At 37.0% G+C, this 23,711-nt stretch overlaps 1 protein-coding gene across 4 annotated transcripts in view; it reads left to right on the forward strand.

Annotated features, from left to right (window-relative positions):
- The first annotated feature begins 6,031 nt into the window (after positions 1–6,031).
- Positions 6,032–23,711, forward strand: part of negr1 (neuronal growth regulator 1) — a 162,081-nt gene continuing 144,401 nt past the window's right edge. For 2 of the 4 annotated variants that reach the window (XM_065272598.2, XM_065272600.2), the window contains exon 1: positions 6,033–6,869. In XM_065272598.2, the coding sequence (XP_065128670.1) occupies positions 6,703–6,869 (167 nt within the window). In that variant the 5' untranslated portion in view covers positions 6,033–6,702. Of the gene's footprint in view, positions 6,870–23,711 lie in introns of all 4 variants that reach the window. The other 2 variants (XM_065272597.2, XM_065272601.2) reach the window with 2 other exon arrangements.

Raw genomic sequence — 23,711 nt, forward strand, 5'->3', positions numbered from 1 at the left:
CATGTTAATGCGAAGAAGAGGGTGATTTTTTTTCATTGTAGGGTTGTTGTGTTCACACACTGCCAACACACATGTATGTCCTTGTAAAAGTGGATTTTGCTTAATATGCTCCCTTGCTTTGTTACTTTTGTTTAAAATTTTGTGCCATTTGATTTAAGTATGATTTGCCTACCCGACCAGGTGCCTGGGAATATCACGTGACATACATTTGCACTTCACAATGGATTTTATGAGTGTAAAACATCAGCTAAGGAATGTCTGCTCCTCCCTTTTCCCTATTTTCCATCTTATGTAAGGCATTTAAACGCCAAAAAATGTTTGTATTTATTTCTTTAGTTTCCTACTAAGTTAGTAATGGTGAGTTTAAGTTGGATTCTTTTCTTCATAAAAATGTAGGATAATTTACTCCTCCCCCCATGTCATCCAAGATGTTTACATCTTTCTTTTTTCTGTCGAGAAGAAATGAAGTTTGTTGAGGAAAATATTTCAGGATTTTTCTCCATATAGTGGACTAATACAGTTTACAGATTTAATGCAGCTTTAAAGGGCTCTAAACAATCCCAAACGAGGCATAAAGGGTCTTATCTAGCTAAACAATCTTTATTTGTGCAAAGAAAGTACTTTTAAACCACAACTTCTAAACCGCCCGGATAACACGGATAGTGCAAGACGAGAAGTTGTGGTTTAAAAGTACACACATATACTGTATATGTGTGTGTGTGTGTGTGTGTACCTGGTAATTATCACGTTGTGGGGACCAATTGTCCCCACAAAGATAGGAATACCAGTGTTTTTGTGACCTTGTGGGGACATTTTGATGTCCCCATGAGGAAACAAGCTTATAAATCAAACAAGATGATGTTTATGGAAAATTTAAGGTACAAGAAAGGTTTCTGTGATGGTTGGGGTTAGGGAATGGGGCAGGTAAGGGGAATAGAATATACAGTTTGTATGGTATAAAATGCATTACGTCTATGGAATGTCCCCACAAAACATGGAAACCAGAATGTGTGTGTGTGTGTGTGTGTGTGTGTGTGTGTGTGTGTGTGTGTGTGTGTGTGTGTGTGCGTGTGCGTGTGTGTGTGTGTGTGTGTGTGTGTGTGTGTGTGTGTGTGTGTGTGTGTGTGTGTGTGTGTGTGTGTGTGTTGTGTGTAAAAATGACGATCATTTCGCTAGATAAGACACTTATGCCTCAGCTGGGATCGTTTAGAGCCCTTTGAAACTGTAAACTGTTAAGGTCCACTAAAGTCCACTATATGGAGAAAAAAATCAATGGAAAATGTCATTACAAAGCAAGGAACAGCCTGGATATTATTATTCAATATAACTCGTATTGTGTTTGGCTGAAGAAAGAAAGACATAAACATCTTTGATGGCATGGGGGTGGGTAAATAATCAGTACATTTTATTTTTTTCCGTGAACACACCTGTTCAAATTTGATAAAAGGGCTCAGGTTTTGGGTGACTTCTTTATTTTTAAGCTATGTTCTTTAATATTCTAGAAATTTTAATACATAACATACAATATGACTTATAGGGTCATGTGAGGTTATTTGACATTTAAAACATATTTATATATTTATTATTAGTAAAATATTCATTAAAAATACTTCAGTGTTTTAATGCGTAATACTTTAATAAGGCAACATTACTGAATGCACCTTCTGAATAAATCTTTAAAAATGTTCTCATAACAGATTAATTATAGCTCACCTGCCCTTGCTCTAGGACTATTCAAAAATGTCATCAAAATGCCACCATAGCAACACCTAAAAATAAAAAAGAAATCACAATATTCTTGTTCAGGAGTTAATATCTTGGCAGTATAAACATTAGTTGCCATTCTATTTACTGTGGGTGTATTACTTGCAAGTCTTAGCAATTTTAATATATTTTAATCTATAAATTACATCGCTCTCCGTCGAATTTCATTATGACTGTTTGCATTTGCCTATATAGCCTCTCTTTAAAGAAACATCTCAGAAATGTATTTTACCGACCCATCAACCCAGTCAACATGCAATGTCTAAGAGAAGGTTATCTCTAATGACCCCATTTGTCAATGTTTGATGCATCTTAAAGGTCACTCTTAGATCTTAAGATTAATTGAAGATATAAATCAAGTACTTCAAAGCACGACTTGATTTCCACCATGCAGAATATGTATGTAAGTGTCAAAGATTATTACAAATAATTACGATTTCCATTAACTTCCCCCTCACATTTCTTACCTAAGAAGTACGTTCTCAATTAATATCACATGCAATAATGCATTGTAGCGATTACACGCCAAGTTTAACTTGACATTTGCAGTGCAGTCACTGATGCAAATGGAAACACTTCAAAGCCACAGATTTTATCCATACAGTATATACAATGCAATATATGTGTTCACTCCTAGTTGTTCTGCCCTTACTAGTTCAGTTACTGCAGGGTATGCACATCATTCTCCAAGCGCTCATTTCAGGCATATAACCGATGTCATGCAAGTTGAGGAAAAATATTTCTGTGATATCACCCTACAGGCAGGCTTATTTTCTACATGAAAAGATGAAACTTTCCCTGACTGACACGGCATTTCATTCGTTTTATATTTAAATCACCAGAGTCAATAACATAGGGACACTTGCTTGTTTTTATACCCGAGTGTTACATTAAAATAATGAGGAAATTTATGAACTGTAAATGTGTTTCTTTCTCATAAAGGTTTTGGTGAGCGAGTGCAAAACAACAGATGCTGCCACTGTGGTGGAATCTGCGTAATTTTTCTTCTGTCCATTATTTTAGAGAGTCGCATTGTGTAAAAGTGTGAAAAGACCCCCGTTTCCCATCACATCTTCACAGAACAGTGTTATGGATGGAGAGCAATAATAATCATAGCCTTCATGCATGAGCAGGTAGACTCAGTCCTGTGCGCTTCAGAGGATTTCAAAAGTCTTTCCAGTTAATAAATGAAAGTTGCTCTGTTCGGTTTTGCCTTGTTACTATTTTACCACTAAATAGCTTCATTTGATCAGGTTTAAAACATGTTTCTTAAGTAACATTGGTTGCATTTACATCTTGTTAACCTTTGCCTTGCCAATCCACCACTAATATCAATAATTATCAATATAGTTTAAAAAAGAATTTATGAATTTTTTCCTTATTCAAGCGATAAGCGTGGTGTTAAAATTACCTAGAAATGAGTGTTTGGCTTGTGGCAGAGTAAATGATTAGCAAAGTCCAACTATGCTGGTCCAATTTAGACACAGACTGGAATGAAGGGACTTTCGTTGCCATTAACGTTAATGACATTCAGGCAATTATATTCCAAACCACGTCTTTCCCAATTAAAAAGAAAATACTCAACACGAGCAGCTTTAAAATGCTTTTATCAGAGCCTTTTTACAAAGAAGCCGGCCGTGTCAGTGAGTCAACAGTAAATATATTTCTTATTAGACAAGTCCATTAAATTGCACACTGCATGACACTACAATCTAGAAAACTAATGTGTATAGTGCCTCGAAAATTGCCGGTCTATGTGGTACCGCAGAAAACAAAAAGCTCTTCATGGTGCCCGTAGGTTCAACTGACCTCTAATGCTAAATGGTAAAATATAGTGGGACCATATTGTATCTGGTATATATATAAAAATAAGGCAAGAGAATGCAATACCGTGGAAAGCAAAGAGAAAAGTACAAGTTTTTTTAAGGAAACACAAAGGAATGCCAAACACGGTGAGATGATGAAAAACAAAAATCAAAGGAATGGTCATCATGAGGGGAAAATGAAAACATTCGACAACAATAAAGAAGAACCTATACCTAATATCAAAGCAACTCTGTGCACCTAGTGGATTCATCAACAAACTGGAGATGACCATCAAATAAAGAAGAAAGTGAGGAACCAAACAACCATAACGAAGAAGTACACTGCTGTGCAAAGTCATCAAAAGAAAACATGCAATTAGCTGGACATCTTATTAAAGTGCTCATCTGGCCCTCACTAAATTAAATGTTAAACCCAAATGTGAAATATACCAGTAATGTTACACTTGAATATTAACAAATCCAACCACTGGGTTACATCGAAAATGTATATATCTGACACAACCAAGCAGACGTTAATTCAAACCCAGTGTTTGAATTTGTCCATATTTTACCACACCAACAACCCAGCATTTTTAGAGTGCATACTCTATTGTGACTCCCGCCCTCAGATAAACTGCTTTTGAGGCAACAGAGAAAAAAATATCTAATGATTACAGCCTTGAGCGGCAAGGGGAAAAGAAAAATGTGGGTTACCTTAATGAAGGATTTTGGTATACCGTATGTTCTATTGTGGAGTGTATCCACCATTCTTCAAGATGTGAATGATTTCCCTTCCACCTCTTCTTTTGTTCAAAAGGGTGCCACGAAATCTTTCTGGCCACCAGTGTAAAATTGGATAGTGGTGGCCAGCTGTGCATGGGGAAATATGCAGTGACTTTTGGGAATATACACATGTAAAAATAAAAGTGATGCACAGCTATGCCATAGAAGAACCATTTTCTTTCTTTTTCAATACACTTTTAAAGGGATAGTTCACCATTCTGTCATCATTTACTCACTCTCATGTAGTTACAAACCCATATAAATTTCTTTGTTCTGATAAACATGAAGGATGATATTTTGAGAAATGTTTGTGACCAAACCGTTTGTGGACCCCATTTACGTCCATAGTAGGAAAAAAAGAATACTGTGGAAGTGAAAGGTTTGGTTACAAACATTTCTCAAAATATCTTCCTTTGTGTTCATCAGAACAAAGACATCCATACAGGTGTGTAATTACATAAGAGTGAAGAAATGATGACATATTTTTCATTTTGGGGTGAACTATCCCTTTAAAAATGAAGGTGCTTCATGATGCCACAGAAGAACCATTTTTGGCTAAATGATTCCATAAAGAACCTTTAACATCCAATGGACCTTTCAGTTTCGTGGAAGGTTCTTTAACCTTTTAACTGTCACCCCCCCCCCCCCTTTTTGAGTAGGTCTGTTCCAAATTTCATGTTAAAATGACGAAAAATAGGTTTTTGTTGCACTTTTACTAACAAAAGGCCACTAGGTGTCAGTGGTTTGCAAATGATCACAAATTAATAAATTACTGTCACTGCGTTATTATTACTGCAAAATAAAATATGAAAACTAGGTACTTAGAGGTTTCCAATGATATATAGTTTGTAAAGATTTTCAAAGATTTATAACAGGAAATTATTGTTATAAACATGTAATACCAAGTTGGCCCACCGGAGGGACGATGACATTTCAGAAAATTGCTCTTGCTGTCTTGTTCTTTTCTCAAAATGGTGATGAAATATGAAAAGTACATTTTTAGAACTTTAAAACGATGTATAGTTTGTCAATATTTTTTTAAGTTTAGAATTGGATATTTACTGTTATAAAAATGTAAACAGAACTGGGCCCAAATTTGGGCCTGCGACATTTTAGAAATTACTCTCACTATGTTATACTTTTCGCAAAATGCCAATACAATTTTAAAAGTAGACATTTAGAGCTTTCCAATGGTGTATACTGTAGTTTGTCAAAATTATTTTAGTTTTGGACTTTAACTTTATTTTTTGGATATTAACGGTTTAATAGTTATGTAAACACATTTGGGCCCACCTGTGGGCCGGTGACAGTAAATTATAAAAATGTCTAAAAGAAATGGTTCTTTAAAGAGTATTTAACTGACTTTTTATTTAAGAAACCGAAAATGGTTCTTCCATGGATACCTGTGTGTGAAGAACCTTTAAGCACCCTGTTAGAAATATTTGGTCCCACAACTCTCTTGAGATGTAATGCTGCTTTAGAATTAACGTCATACACCAATGACATCACTGCATATGTAATAATTTGCATATATTTCTGCATGACCATTTTTATGACCATATGAGGAGAGAAGATACACTTGTGAAGTTTTGATAGGTTGGGTGCTGCACCCATTGTGCATATATAATCTGCTTGCATACGGAAATAAAGTAGTCAGACACCGAATGACAGACCTCTTTAGAGTAATAACCAAAAGATAATTCCTAAAATTATCTTAACACGCCCTTATTTTTTATAAGACTGCACAAAGAACCTTTTGTGCAAACAGAAAGTTCTGCGTATGTTAAAAGTACCTTTATGGAACCATAAATGGTTCTTCTGTGGCATCGTTTACGTAATACCTGTATATTTAAGAGTGTACTGTTTATTTATGTGGGCTGCATGGGCCACCCGCAAACAGTATCTGACCCGTGCCATTTAAAATTTGACTCATTATTGCAAACGTCACGTGCAATAAAAGACAACAGCGTGAACGTTTGCACTTGGACGTCTCCAGTGTGGTAAAAATTTAACCGGGCGACGGCATTTAAATAGTATCGCTGTATCGAGAATACCACCCGCTCCATCACGAACTACAGGGAACGGGTTGCCTGGGAAACGGCCGCATGGCAACAGGATCAGAGCCGGGGGGTTGTGTGCTGCTAGCTCTGCTGCTCCCGTTTCCCATTTCCTCACTAGATGGTGTGCGAGCCACTGGAGAGTCGAGTTTCTCCCGCGGTCGGGCTCCGATCAAAACAAATCTGGAAAACTACACGGAACGCCATCTCTCGGGCTTTTCGCGGGGATTAATACATTTTCATCCATATTTTTATTATTGATAACAACGCGGATCGTACTCCATTCGGCGGCGATGGACATAATGATCGCGGTGCAGGATGCGTGCGTCTCCGGTCAGTGGCTCACCGCTATAATTCTCAGTCTTTGCTGCTTTCTACCATCGTGTTTGCCCGCCGGACAGACTGTGGAGAATGCCACCGAGAGTGTGGTCAGCAGACAGGGAGACACCGCGCTGCTCAGGTAAGAGACTCGGTCGCCGTGGAACTGTTCAAACTAAACTTAGCTGGCACCTGCATCCCTCTTGCATCAGTCGCGCTGCTTTCAGTTTTGTAAACAACGCGCGGGCTCGTTCATCCCCCCAGTGTCGCTCCATCACTTTTATTTGGGTCACAAATAGCCCGACTAGACCAACAATCTCTGCTGAATCTCATGTAGGCTACACGCCGCGTCAGGTTGAGCTTATGTGACGCTTTTTGTAGTCTGGGAGATGAAATGGTTTTATAATAACGGTTGCATAAGGAACAGGGGAAGGGGGCATAGTTTTGTAAACCCCGCCAAGCGGAACACTTTGCACAGTTACAATGAACTCATTCATGGTTCCTGTCGTCTGAAAGATCCTCACGGATGTTTGCGTCCTAAAAAAGAGAGAAGTTGCACACGCTCGTGTAGAGAAATACCAGGGATCGATGGTCTTTTATGGATTGAGTTTGATGTTTACGTATAATTTTATTAATTTGTCGGTTTTATCCAAATCCAGTGCATTACAACGTATACATTTTTATCAGTATCCTTTATATGTCTTACGTGGGAATCGAACCCATGACCTTTACGTTGCAAGGCTCTATCTACAGAAACACCATTAGCATTTTAAGTTTAACGTGATGTAATAAAACCATCCAACATGCACCTAATTGTTTAAATCAGCTGGGTTAATTGAAATGTTTATGGGTGTGTCTGAGGAAAACAGATGCCAAGTTTTTATTATTAGGTCCCACAAATCTTGCCATTTGCTTCTGGACAATATCGTTAAATTTTAATTTAAAGGCCTTCATGTAAGATATTGATTAATGGGCGAATTAGAAATGCATTTGTATGCTTTAGGATTGATGCAAACGTCATATTTCGGTTTCTGTGAAGAATACGACTGGTAAATCCTTGGGTTACGTTATTTAACCAATATACAATTGATTATTTTTTAGATTTTTATTTTTTACTTTTGTATTTTTTACTAAACAGTATACAAATTCATTATACATCTTAAACTACAGCGTAATTTATAATATAGGCTATGTTGTATGCCTTTAGTAGGGTGATCATTTATTTAAATGTGTGTTGCATTTGTGTGTGTTTTTCATGTTTGTACTACTGAGAAGTGCAACATTTTGTTGTTTAGTTATGCAATCACAATGAAGCTATTCTATTCTATTCTATTCTATTCTATTCTATTCTATTCTATTCTATTCATCCCCTCCTGGTTCTATTTAGTCATTTTAGTTTATTACTAAAGCTAGTACTCTGGTTGCTTCATGCTAACTTCCCATCCATCACTTTTCATGCTCCTAAGGTCTCCTGGTTGTGCTGTGGCATAAATAAAAATGGATCATCAGCCCTTAAGTGTTCTCTCACCCCACACCACAAAATTGTTTGCATGGCTTAACTGACGGGCCATTCGCACCATTGGTTATGTTTAGCAGACTATTCAAACATCAATTTTGCTCCTTGCTGAGTTTTTTTCTCGATTGTTACCTTAGATTTTTTCTTATTTCCCCTTGCTGACTAAAATAGCCTAGAATGTTTCTTACATTGCTGTCACATATTCAGCAATGGCACTTATGCCAAGTAATTTCGATGTGGCTGTAAACATTATTGTACTCAGAATTGGGTAAGAAATTAAAATTGCTGTCTATTGTGTATTGTCAATGGGACTGTCATGACTGTCCCAAATGTCTAGTGAACGTCAGTTGTTAGTCTATGAATACTGAGTGCCTGAACTTTAAATGCATCCCTTGCCGAAATCTGTGCATCGTCAAGACGTGGGTGGTAACTTGCTCCTTTTCTCCTCAGGCCACACCTCTTCCTGTCATTGCTGATTAATCGTAAGAATGTTACTGTGAGCTTTTTTGCCTTACAGGGACAGAGGGATCAATGTAGCTCTCCGAATCCCACTCCATTGTTTTATCATGAACTGAAAACGGCAGCACTGTAACTAAACTGGTCTTTTAAATGTCTTATGACAAAATGGGAAAACGATATTTCTGGGGAAAAAAGAATACAGGATGCAGTAGAATCATCATATCCCATTTTCTGTTCATTTTCAGATGCATATAAAATGGGATTTTGTTTGTGTTGGATACAGTGCTGCTATTCAATCTGATTATAGCACTATGATTCATTTGCTATTCTTTATGTTAAGTGTATGGTCCAGCCTGAGCTAATGGGAATTTGTTAGTATTTTATGATGTGGCTAATTCACATTAATACATATGATGTGCATTGTACTAAAACATATGGCTGTTTAAACAGAAAAACAAGCAATGTTTTTCAATGCTCCACCCCCATACCCAACGTCACTTGAGCGAAAGCAGATCATACTGAAATGTACTGTATGAATGAGATTCATATAAATTACCACTTTGAATTATCTAGTTCGGTAATTCAAAACTGTGATACTGTTTATCGCAGTTTATCTTTGAGTTTTTAATATCTCTTATCTTTATTCCACTTGTTTACATTTACTGTACATTACAATTTTTTCCAAACTTTATACCTGATTCGTCTTAAAAGAGCAATAGTATGAGAATTAGGAGTAGGCCTATATCATTTTGCATGACCTATTAAGTATATAATGTATACATAAATAATGCAGATCTTTCAAATCTGTAGCCCTTTGATTGACAATCTCCTGCAGTTTGCATCCTTTTAAACACCAAAAATCTAAAACTTCAGGTAGTTTCTGCGGAACCTTGATCCAGCAGCATGTGTATTTAAAAGAGTATTTTTGGGATTTAAAATGTTAATTTGCAGACTTCTCAGAGTGTATCTAATCTGTCTTTATCCTAAGTCAGCGCATAAATGACAGCAAATACAGTGATCTCCATTAAACACGGTTCTTGGTGCCAATTATGCCAAGCTAATAATTGCAAATCGGCTGCAGTATTAACACTTTCTACAGATACGATGAGACACAACGTGTTATCATCTGTTTTTGGAAAGGCATGAGCCAAGATCTGATTCCAAGCTCCAAATTGTGATGTGCCCCAGTGCATCAAACTAAATTCTGCTTAGTGTTGTCTACTCCTTTCGGAAATATAGAGATAGCTGTGGATATTAAAAGTGACAGAGAAAGCCATTAGAGACCAGGAACTTAACCATCAGGTGTCCGACATTTACCAACAGCAAATACAAAAGGGAAGGATAAAATGTTGTAGTTTTACTTTTCCTGTTGAAGCTTCTGCAAGAAAGTGCTAACGTTTTCACATTAAAAATTAATGTACATCATTTTTTTTTCCTGCAACCACTGTAAAAAGTCCATGTAAAAGAGTCTAAATCCCAGTGTTACACTTTTATTCTATTGATAGAACTCAAACGTCTCAATGGTTAGCACAGCTTGTTGTAAATATAATTTATCTTTTGTCCTGTTCCAACTGATATCTGTGTATTATAAATGCAATATTTTAATTGAAGGGTCCCGAAGAAGCCCCCTTTTTCCCAGGTCAGGAGGAGTCTCAAGATAAAATGTAAAGAAAAATAATCATGGCCAGCAGATAATGGTTATCTTCAAAGCAGTTAGGGGCACCTGAAGCCAGGGGCGTAATTTCCATTGGGGTCCCCCCACTTTTCAAAATCCAGTCATTTGAAAAGCAGGACAGAGCAGGACAAAGACAGTCTGCCTGTGTTGACAGGGGCACCGTAAAGGGGGAGGCTTAGGACGATTCTAAGGGCCCATGAACTTTTGAAAGTCCTTCAATCCACGGTCTCGCAGTGCGGATTTAAGTTCGGAAGAGAACAAGCTGTGTGTATTTAGTGATAATTGCTATGACATTTGGGTGATTCTCACGAAATCCAGATTTAGAAGGTGTCCAGCATCTGAAAAGCCCTTGAAGCCAATTTTTTTGACACATATAAGATTAGATCTGAACTTACTATAACCATTATTTTTAGAGGATTTAAAAATATTTCCTATAGAATTATTTACATTTTTTAGATTATCATTATCAAAAATTATAATTACCGCAACAGGATATTACATTAAATATATGCATTTACAGGGCTCAACGCAAATAATTTTTTATACTGGCCCGGTCAGGCCAGTGGTTCAGGTTTTCACTTGCCCTGCCAAAATTTTCACTGGCCCCAATAAAAACTGTCAGTGTCACATATTTTTAAATAATAATTTTAATAAAATAATAATAATAAAAGTCAAGTATAATTGTATACATATTCCCAACTTTTCTGCTTTACCTGTAAACTGACAGCCAACTCTGCAAAATATTGCATAATTTCTTTAGTTGTGTTTTGCCCAAGTAAATGTTTGCTTCCAATATGTTAAATAATATACATTGATGAAAATATATTTCAGTGACTGAGGATGAGCACCGGCCCGATCGGGCAAGTGACAATACTTTTTACTGGCCCGAGCGTCTCTCACACTTGCCCCGGGCAACCGGGCAGTCCTTTATGTTGAGCCCTGCATTTACATACTCATGTTTCGGTAATGAGAACTAAAAAGTTGTTTAGGTACTATGACAAAATTTTTAACTTTTATCTGAAGAGAAAATAAAAGAACTGCTTACCTGGTAGCCATCTTGAGTGTCACAGTCAATTATGACCCTTCCAACAATTTTTTTTTTGAAAAAGTTAGTTCATTCAGGGCTTAAACAATTTAAAACTGTTGCGGAGGATGAGAAAATTGGTCTTGGACACATTTATATTCATTATTATTGTCTCTACATTTACCAATGATCACCAAACACCACATGTTTCTTTACTGTAAATGTTTATAGTATAACCACCCCAGTCTCACGGAGTTGCATATAAATAACACGAAATGTAAAAATCGTGCAATACATATGCCAAATTCCACTTTGGCGTGCATATGTTATGCCAGTCTTCCCATTCACTTAAATGGTGCTTTTTTTGTCGTTTTATTTATTGGTTTCTCAATTTTTTTGCTATTTTTTTTTTACCATTTTCGCTTGGGTTTAGGGTTAGACCAACTTTTTGTTATATAAAAATGACATCCTAACCCAAACCCCATCTCTAACCCCAACTCCAAGCGACCATGGCTTAAGTATGGACAAAAACATAGAGAAACCTGTATATTAAATAACCTCATAAGCAAATCTAAAATCTAACCCTAAACCCAAGCGAAAATGGTTTAAAAAACAGAAAAAAATTGAGAAACCAATAAATAAAACGACAAAAAAAATGTACCGTTTAAGTGAATGGGAAGGACTGGCGTATCATATGCACGCCAAAGTGGAATTTGCTCCGAAGCTTTTTATTTTTTAGATTTTTTAATTATAAATATTTCCATGTCAAAGAACCCAAATCCAGTCATGGATGCGTTGGGGTAATGAAAACTTTCCCCTTAAATGTGGAAAAAACAACCAAATTGGTTTGTATGATGTCATTTGAAATCATGTGCAAGATAGTTCACGAAGAGATGTTTGTAACTGTATGCTTCTTATTTTGATACTCTTACTTTGCATTTAAATAATTTTTATAAAATGTTTCATGACACCTCATAAGTCTAATTTTGCGAGAATCACCTATTCGCATTTGTGCACTTTCTTACTATAAATGCAGTTTATAAAGTGACACTGGCGCAATATAATGCAGATTGTGTATCGACATGGTGCAGCGGCATGACAAAATCATGATATCAAAAGAGAAAAGAGAAACAATAAAGAGAAGAAAGGGCAAGACAAGGAAGAGAACTAGTCACCCAGTATTTAAAAAAAAAACAAGGTAATTTACGTTCCCTGTTTTGTGTTATGATTTTGAATTATGAATCTGCTATAGTTGTGTCATTTAAGACATTATAGAATCCCGTTGATAAAAAACTAAGTCTGAAGAATCATTCAAGAGTATAGCTGTTTTCTCGAGTCGTTATTTTTGCTTTACTGAAGCTACTGGTGTGTAAAAACCAGTTATTCACCTAATAAATAATGATAATAATAATCACCATAGTCACAAACTGCATGAAATGGAATTCATCAGTCAGAAAAATGTTCCCCCATTTGTGCCCCCCCACTTCTCAAACCAAAGTTACACCCTTGCTCGAAGCCCTTTTGAAAAAATAGTAGCGTCTTTCAAGTAGGTTTAACTTCCCTTCTCCTCGACCTGTCAATGATTTTGGTGGATTTTGATGAAGCAGGCTCACTAGATACCAGATAAGCCTCTTTGTCCCAAAGGTGCTAGACACCCACTCTACTCTCAAACTAGAGAGCTTGCGAGCCCGGGCCATTCACCTTAACAGTGATTCTGTCATCGGCATGTTAACATTGAAAACTCTATTGTTTTTGGCCATATACTACTGTATATGAATATTGAGCCCTATTATAAGAAGCATTTATGCCATTTATCAATTTAATACATAGTTAATGTCAAAAACATTTGCAATATAGCCTATTAGTATACTCTTGCTAAAGCTTACTGCTTGAAGGAACGTGAATCTTAATTCATTGCATTGCCATGGCTTCAGGTTTTTTAATGGAGTCATGTAAGCAAGCCTTAAAAAGTCCCTGTCATTTGCATAATGAATCAATGTGTGTGGATTGCATGTGCCTGTAAATGTTAAGTAGAGCCGAGTAATTGGAGAAAACACATTGGTTATTATTAGAGAATACAAAATAGTCAAGCAGATCAATAGCATTTGAACTTTTATTTACCTTCTGAAATGGTATTATTGTGTTGGCCAACAAAGAAAGCAGGAATTGTCTGATGTAAATAAATGCTGATTGCAGTTTAACCTGGAAATAGGGGTGTAACGATAAATCGTGCGATTTGCTCGCTGTGCTTCTCAATGAATTATGGTGAAATGCCGCTACATCCAAAAGGCAAGGGGCGCTCTTGTGAAGAAACTCAATATGCGCCACAGAAGAAGTACATTAACACATACATGAAATGCCTATAAACATATTTATATCTTTGTTCATCAAATCTTTTAAGGTATTTTCATGATAATAAAGAATTTTTATAATGATTATTTTGACAAGTTTGACATCATATTATAAATGAGTCAAACTAAGGTGATTTTAGATTGATAAGGACTTCCTACTGATAGATATATACACTAGTGATGGGACAAACAAAGCTTTTTGAAGCTTCAAAGCAATTTGTTCGCCCAAAATTGATTCGCCCAAAATTGATTCAGTTTTTCGAAGCGTTCGAAACACCACACATGCTGGAGACACCTGCTGGTCAAAATAGTGTAAAAGCAGTTCTGTACAAACATTATACACTTTTTTACAACTCCCCCTAGTGGTGAACCATCAAATTCGAAACATTTCTGAACAGTTATGACATAATGAAGCCTCGTTTGCTAAAATCACGTAACTTGGCCAGTTTTGGAACATGCTCCGAACGAATGATTCCAAACAAAATATTCGTAAAAGTTTCGAAGTCTCATGAAGCAGTGCTTCAAAAGCGACCATCGCTAATAAACACTTGATGTCGCCTTGGGGTTCTAAAATGTGTCAAAACCGCCGCCATCTTGGAACAGGGGTCTTGTCATTGGAAGTAGCTAGGTAACGATGCTATCTCCACCTGTACTTCTAATTCATGGACGATGCCGGAATTTTGTGCTGCGTGTGGATGTAAGGCCTACTAGCAACATGCATTCTATTTAGAAAAAGTAGAGTTTCTTAATATCAAAACTTAATATTTTCTCTGGACTCAATGCTAAATACATGTCTGATCGCTGGAACGGAAAAAAAATAACATTCATGACGATTTATGATGATTTTACTTCCTTTACACCTTTGCCTACATTGACGCAGATGCATTAAAGAGGAGGGGCTCCCCTAGTCAAGATGTCGGCTCTATTTGACGCATTCATTCCAATCAACTGCCGTAGCCAAGGCGACATCTAGTGTAAATATCTATGTCGATTGAAGAGCCGTCGTACAAAAGATCCGCTGTGCAAAATATGGCCTTTGCAATTCAGAATCGATATTGGACATGATGTATATTAGTGTGTGTCGCGAATTATTGTACCACCTCTACTCAGAAATATGTAATATTCTGGATGGTTGGTCACTTTAATGAGAATTATAAACAACTGTATTAATAATGATTTAAAAATATTTATATATATTTATATTTTTGTTGCATTACATTAAAGAAACACAGACACAGTTTATAATGATTGTTAATTTAGTATAATTTGCATAAAATAAATGAAGAGCTCAGATGCAAAACCCCCAAAAAATGAGATAATGTTATTGACTGAATGCTCTCGGCATGCTTTATACATTCATCAAATACCTTTGCGCATAATCTGCTTATTCCTATTAGGATATAGATTGAATTTTTGAGTCTTTTGTCAGAAGGGACATTAAAAAGTGACTATAACTGTAAAAATGATTAGTTGACTTTACTTAAAAAATTTAGGAAACAAGTTGTGTTAAAAAAAAAGTAAGCAACTTCCTTACAGATTTGTTAAATAAATGACTCAACCTCTCAGAGATTTTAGATTGATAAGGACATCAAACTGATCAAAGAGCCACACTTATTAAATTACTAATAATCTTTACTTTGACATTAACATGACATAACTGAACCTAAACAAAAGAGCCTGATGAAAAAATGCTCATTTACAAGAAAACATGTGAGACGCACTTAGGGGCCAATCACACCAAACGAGTTAGGCGCCTTTTTTGAATGATTTTCTATGGGCAGTGGGCGTATACGTGCCAAACGCCTTGCGGTTTTTGCCACCGGTCGCAGCACGCGTTTTTGAAGGAGCGCTGAGAGCGTAAAAGCAGCCGACGTCATTCGTGTCTTTCCATTGTCCAATCGAATGAGGAGAGAGGCGGGCCTTACGTTGTGGTGAGGGAAGTTTACAGTTGCTTTGAAGAACCGGACTCCACTCGCTCACTCTCTCCTGTGTGTTTGTGCACCTCTCACCCTCAAACAGGTTCAAAGCAAGCACCCTCTTTTAAAAGTATCTGTTAATATGACATTTAACAGCAAAAGAGCGCTCACGCTTCAATATTTGATTGACAAGACCGCGGACTCGGTGGTTGCCCAGCAATATAAAAAGCCGCGTCGCACTGCTCTTTTTTTTAAAAAAAGCGTTTAAAACGCATTTGGTGTGATAAGCCCAGAGGGTTTTTCTGACCTCTTTAAATTTACATTTACTGTATGCAATTTGCAGGTGATCCTATTTAAGGTGACAGTATAAACAGTATGAATTTGATCAAGATATACTTTTTACATTTGTTATTCTAACATTGTATGCTGCTAGATTTCTGCTAAGAATGTTGGCAATGCTTCACAGTGCCTGGTAGGTCAGAATTTTGAATGGCCATTGACCACATTGAGGTTATATAACAGACCTAGATTTCCAGCTGGATGGTGATTACTACTGTATATGCTACTGTCTGTGAAAAACACAGGGCAAATCATGTTTACAACACAAGGGAAGATCTTTTAGACACTATTTCCAAATTTAAACATAGATAAAGGATGAGAAAATGCGAAAATAAGCTGTGTGACTCGAACGAATCAAACAAGCAAAAGTTAATCGTGTGATGTCCTATTTATGGCCAGTACATCATTTTATCACTTGGGACTTTAAGATGATTTCGTACAAAGCCATGCAGCTGCACCACATCAAGCGAAGTGAACTGTCAACCACAAGTTTAATCAAAACATCAGAATGGAAAACTAATGAGAAATAAATGTCTGGAAAGTTATACGCCTGACAGGTTTATTCAAAAGCATCTAGGGCCTGAGCGACACCTCGCCAGCGTGACAGCTCTGGACATTCATAAATTGAACCGATTTTGGGCAGTTATCAGTGGCTAATTTAGTGGACGGCAGTCTCAGAGAAGAAATTTGCAAGGATGTCCAATTAGCGGTGAAAAGTGTTGGGTTGTGAGTGCATGTCAGCAGGGAAGAGAGGGCCAGTGGAGGCGTGTCATCAATCATCTCAACAGCTTTGCTTCTGCATTCCTGGCAGAGAGGAGGCCGTGCTCCGACAGGGAACGCCACACCAACATCATGTGACTGTCAAGATGCCCATCAGTTCTTCAGAAGGTTTTCATGCTTATCTTGCTTGGTGCGTGGGTCTCTCGCTTAATAGATCGCATAATGTTGCGTTTTTCATTTGTGGGAACTGAAGAGGACTGACATAATGTTTGCACAGGGAAGCAATTTATGGAATGAAAGCAGGTGGCGGCTCCTGGTTTCCATCAGGAACATAATGCAAGGGTTTTAATAGCAGCTATCAAACCCGAGTGACATTAACAATGCCGTTTCATTTGTAATATTAACTCACTGCTTTTATTACCAACTTTTGAATCACCAAATAGTCTTTGGCATTTTTACGAATCTTAAAAAGAACCGCAATAACACCAATGCTCATCCCGAGACCATTAAAATGTGCAGAAGTGAGACACCAGATCGCAATTATTTTAGTGCTGTGGTGAGGTGAGAATATGTTAATGTCATAAGAACAAACACGCAACACTCGCCACGGTTCACACTTGTGTTTGTGTTGTCGTGCCAGTTGGACAGCTTTTTTGTGCAGTGCTATGCACTGTTAATCTGTTGTAATCTAAATACAGTACCAATGTGTATGAACTAGCCTTAGATAGAGGAGGCTATCTAGTGCATGATGTCCATAGGGTGAGTTGCCATGGTTACCTTAGTAGGGTGTCATTTTCTGTATCGGGAACACAGGCGCCACGAAGAAAGCACTGTGAGTTTCTTTAATGTACATCACGTTCCTCTCTCGTTCTGAACATGTTTTCAACAGATCTTCAGCTGATTCATCCGTCCTTCTCCGTAGCATTTCAATTTTCCCCTATTGCAGCATAGCGGCACCCATCGTAGTTCTTTTAAAGAAAACAGTACCCCCCTGTTGACTCTCATCTTGTATTGAAATGCTCTGCAATTGTTTCGCTATTTGACTATCAGCATGATGGGATATATTCGACGCTCTTCTTTGGCACAGGTCTTTTACAGCGTAGCCGGTTTGTTGTTCAGATGCTTTTGTATGTGAATGCATTAATGTTTTAATCACACTGATTACATTTTAGTGTTACTAATCCCTTCGCTGTGTAGCTGCATCTGATTAAAGCGTTCTCAAATGCACTAGTTACTAGATGAATGTGAAGTGCGCTTTCAAATCTCTGTTATGAATCAAAGACCTTTGTGGGACAGGAATTAAGCTGGGCGTAATCCCTGCCAAATGGTCTCGGAGAAGGTTCAGCCCGTGCCAAAATAGGAGAGTTTGTAAAGGAAGAGCTTTGATTAAATTCCAGTATTCATTTACCTTGTCAATGCAAACAGGGTTTTCTTATAAACCTACTACATACCGGTTTGCCCTTTTATGTCCTAATCCATCTGCGAGTAAATTTTTAGACACTGGCACAAAACCACCACGAATGAGTTTCCTTTAATCAGAATGGATGATAGAAACACATCTGGGGAGTTTTTCTATAGCCTAGTTCTTCCACAACATTAGGTAGCATAGAGTGTGTTGGCTTGTGAGAAATATGTCACTTAAGGAAGGCAGTGAGCAGAATTAGGTCTTGCAAAATATGACAGGGTCCCATCGGGCCCCCACAGACATAATTCATCCAGTATTTGTTGTAGGAATTAGCATTAGAGTTGTAAGACACTTGATTTCTTCACATAGTGTCTGTTTCAATGGGGTTTGAGTCACAGTATTATGTTTCTTATATGTATGCTATTTGTGCAGCACACATCAATAAAATCATTTCAATGCGTCTTCACTGTAAATTCAATTTGACAGAATGTTCGCATAAAAAAAATGAAGTGTTAACGTTGAACGTGTCAAAGCTCCTGGACAAGAACACTTGTGTATAATTATTGTAATGATAGCTTTTATAATTGCAGCTTAAAACCTGTTATAAGACTTAACTCTTTCCCCGCCAGCATTTAAAAAAAAGTTGCCAGCCAGCGCCAGAGGTGTCATGCCCATTTAAACTGTTTTTTTTAACCAAATAGATTTTGCATGCAACCTCAAAATCAAAGAAGCGTTCATTAATCTGTTATTTAATTACTTTTAATCTGATTAACATGCACAATATTATCAATTCTGTGCTGCATCCTTGTCACTTTTCAGATTTTTGCTGTTTTGATAATTTTTTGATCGTGTTACATTACTTTATTCTGGCGGCAGGCGCTGCAGACAGCGCAGTCGCAGACGCCATTAGCATCTTAGCGCGCTCACGGCTTTTTTCGAATTTTTTAGTCAATCACTTGGCTATCTTATGTCATTTTCGTTGTTTATATACTTTATGGATTTAAAATGACATTAATTTTATAGGATAATGCAGTGCAAAATGCCTAAATGCATTAATGACACAATTAAACAAGGGTTTTATTAAAAGTTAAATAAAACATGCTGTTTCAGATCTAAATATGATTCCAATATGTCATTATTTTGACTGAATAGTATTTGATATAAACGTTAGTCAACACTTTTATTTTGGAGGTTTTTGCATGAAGGCATGGGTGTTCAGATTGTTAGAAATGTAAGTGCCATGGAAAAGACTGAAAGCTCTATAATATTTCATATGATGTCTGTGTATGCACAAATTTTTGTGAGCTGTGTACACTGTGTCCCCTAAAAAAATTGGTGCATGACGACCCTGATTTTCACAAAATTTGAATGCCTTCCAGAAAATGTTCTTCTTTAAAGCGTAACTAAACCCCTGGTCAGAGCCTGACTCCACCCACTGCAATATTTGAAAAATGCAAGAAAAGTGGGCAGATCCCAACGGAGATAGAGGGGACGAACTAAGTATGTGGTGAGATCGTAACAAGGGCGTGGTGAGCTTGAACCTGCTTACGTCACGAGTTATTTCTTGGACCCAACATCCAATAGGAAAATTCAACTGCAGTAGCCACCGTTCAACCTGAAGAGGGCAGCACTCAGACGTTTTTACACCATATATTGTAGTATTGAAACACATTATATCCAAATGTCAAAAAACTTACTAAAATCAACGAAAAGCACTAATAAAGCATCATTCTTACAGATCATTAACTAAAAAAAGTTGGTTTAGGGTTTAGTTACTCTTTAAACATGTAAACATACAATATACCGGCTTTCAAAAAAAAAAAGATTCATCCTACCTTTATTTGTTTTCTTTTATCACCACTCAAATATGGGTAGGTTTCTATTTGAGTAAAAAGCTGAGATAATTCCATTTTTGTGAAGGACCTTTTATAGAGATACACGGAGTTCTTACTGTTTAGCCTAAGGGGTTGCTTCAGGGTTTTATAAGTTGGGTAAGAGCACCACCTAATAGCGGATATATGGATTGCCGGAAAAACTGTCAGGGAAGCGTTTTCTCTTAATTGACGGGTGAAATTGTCAATGGTGGGGAAAGAGTTAATAAAGGGCCAACACTTTGAAGCCTGATGTATGGAGAAGTCTCCTGCATCTTTTCACTCACTGTGTGCCGTTCTGCCAGCTCTAACCTGGTATCAGAAAGATTGTTACAATACCTGACATTATGGAAAAGGCGCCATCTAAAAGCAGAAAATGTCGGCACACTCAACTCCAACTGAATAGACTTGAGGATAGACTGAAGGTATGACATAAAAACGAAATAGAGGTTTTCACACAGCACAGTAGCCGGAAGATGTAATGTGTGCAATACAGAGATGCTGATAGCCTGAATCTCTTATTCAGCGTGCAGATCATAGCATAGATATCTGTCATACTGTAAATAGCAGGTGAGGGGTGCATTATGGGACAGCATTGGGAACCTACACAATTGACAGAGTTTGAATGTCAGTTTCTTTATGTAAAATCTATCTGTGCAGTATTTTTCATCCTTTGCCTTTTACCCAATCAGAGAAAAGATTATTTTGACCAAATAGCCACAAGGAGCAGTAAAACACAAACCTAGTTAAAGTCACCAGACAGGAAAAAGTCAATTTTACACCCTCCAGAATAGTCTGCCACTGGCAAAACACTACAGAATAATAAAACATTTGAGTTGACTGAATTATGTTTTTTTTTCTGCATCCACTAGCAATACTAACTGCCAAGGCCAACCTGCTAAACCTTCAGCCCATTTGAATTACTATTAAAAACGGTTTTACTACACTGTCAGAAAAAATGGTCCCTTGCTGTCACAAGGGCAGTACCCTATAAGTACACCTTTGCTCATAAAGAGAACATATTAGTACCTCAGAGGTACATATTGGTACCAAGAGTGCATATAAGTACCCCAAAGGTACATAATGGTACAGATTAGGATCTTTTTAAAGGGTACTGCCCCAGTGACAGCTGGGATTCTTTTTTTGACAATTACTTTCAGACAGTGTATCTTGGTTTTCCTGCCTTAGTCCAAATTTTTTTATAATTCCTCTACCATTAATTATTACTGTTATTTCATTTGTTTGTTTGTTTGTGTGTGTGTGTGTGTGTGTGTGTGTGTGTGTGTGTGTGTGTGTGTGTGTGTGTGTGTGTGTGTGTGTGTGTGTGTGTGTGTGTGTGTGTGTGTGTGTGTACCTGGTCATTATCACGTGGTCCCCACAAAAATAGGAATACCAGTATTTTTTGACCTTGTGGGGACATTTTGAGGTCCCCATGAGGAAACAAGCTTATAAATCAAACAGAATGATGTTTATTGATAATCTGAAGTAGCAGAAAGTTTTCTGTGATGGTTGGGTTAAGGGTTTGGGTTAGGGGAAGGGAATAGAATATACAGATTGAATGGTATAAAAACCATTATGCCACAAGACATGGAAACCAGAATGTGTGTGTGTGTGTGTGAGAGAGAGATAGTGAGAGAGAGACATAAATGGAGAATGGAACCTCACCATGAAATTAGCAGTAATTGGAAAGATAAATTTGTCTTGAATTAAACTAAATTCAGTCTAAATGCCCACAGGGAAATGGCAACAATCATGATTTATTGAGAACCGTGACATATAATTGATGGTTGATGATAAATGATTTCTGCAAATTGTAGATTTAATGAAAATATGGCGGACTTAATTTTTTTCCTCCCTGACTTGTGTGTAAAATGAATGATACAGAATACACAAAATCAAGGTAAGCTACAAAAAAACATGCACAGTACATACCACAGAAGTGTTTTGAGGGGATAGTTCAAACAAAAATTGAAATACTTTTATCATTTGTTCATCCTCATGTCATTTCAAGTATGACTTTTTTTTACAGAGCACAAAATACGATTTTTTGATTTAAAACATTGGTAACCAAACAGCATCGTCCCACATTAACTAATTGTATACTCTCAGAAATAAACGCACTAAAGATGTTACTGGGGTGTTACCTTTAAAAAGTACACCTTTGTTCCTTAAAGCCCCATGAAATGAAAAAAATAAACTTTTTCTTTTTAGTAAAAAGAGTTTGGTTCTAATTAGACTAATTTCGGTAAAATTGTGTTTTCTATACCAAGAAAGTGACTCGATGAAAATCACTATTTTCTGTTACAAACGTTCACATAGCATCTTTAAGTTATAATAACAACATAAAAAAATTCAAATCCATAATTTGATTTTCAAAGGTTATTATAAAAACTGATCTGCAAAATGCAATAAATCCATGACAATTTTTTTAAATGCTATTAATCTATCGAATCAATATATAAATGTGCATTCATCTTTGACATGTTATATTAATTTATTACACGGCTCTCTGGAATGCTTGATTCTGATTGGTCAGTTGAGACATTTGCAGGTTCGTTATTTTCAAATAATAACCGCTCCAAATTAATAACGCATAGCCGGACTACTTGCACGAGTAAAATCGCTCCGCGCCAATAAAGATCAATAAAGACTACTGTCTGTTTGGCGCCATCTTGTGACAAACACTCGACAACCACGACAAGACACAGACAGCTTACTGAGACTGAACTTGACAAAATAGAGCATGACAGCTACGAAGCCATCACACACAAAAATACAGAATGGGGATTAAAACTGCTCAAAGACTGGCTAAAAGAGAAAAAATGGAGACAGATTAAGAACACTGTCATTGCTGCAGTCATCCATGGGATGTTTTGGTCCTGCTTGATTTTCATTGACTTTGAGTAAAATAATGGAAAGTTTTTCATAAGATCAGGGGTCAATGTGTTAGCATGACAGAACCTTAATGCTGTCGTGTGAGAACAAGCAACAGATGGCATTTTTCCGTCGCCTGAGTGCCTCACGTAAATTATTCGATTTTGATGGCTTACGTTTCTTCCCCGCCACAGAAAACCACCAGCGGTTTATCAATGCCATCAAAAGTATTATTTTGTTTTTGTTTGTTTGTTGATCACGAAGTACAAAGTAGATGAGGAAAACTAGGATTTTGTGTGAATTCAAGGCTCTGACATTACAATGCATGGAATGGTGCGTTTGGTTTGGTGGGATTTATTGCATTCTGCAGTGAAAGAAGACCGGCACTTGTCATGGTTTGGAAAAAAGGGGAGAAAAGATGAGAATAACTCTGCGGATATTGGATTTTGCGTAAAATTAAGAATTTACTTTTTAATACTGACCAGATATACACTACTGATTTTGGTGGTAACAATTTTTTTTAAATGGCGTTTATTGCGTTTTGGGACCAAACTCATCAAATATAAACTGGTATGGTCCAAAACACTGACGAAATTCTCATACAGAAAATATAAGCATTCAAAACCTATGCACATGCGCATGACCCTACACTTCAGCTTCTCATCAAATTTCCTGTCCAATTAAATGCTCTTTAGATGCAAGTGTCCCGCCCTCTTTGTTTTGTTACAGTACGCTTGCATTCGAAAGCTGTAAAATGCTGCTTTGATGAAGACATCAAGGCATGTCCGAATCCAATGTTAGGTTTACTTCCTGTCTCCTGAGATACCTTTGTTG

The sequence above is a fragment of the Paramisgurnus dabryanus genome, chromosome 7 (genome assembly GCF_030506205.2).
Source record: "Paramisgurnus dabryanus chromosome 7, PD_genome_1.1, whole genome shotgun sequence".
NCBI lineage: Eukaryota > Metazoa > Chordata > Actinopteri > Cypriniformes > Cobitidae > Paramisgurnus > Paramisgurnus dabryanus.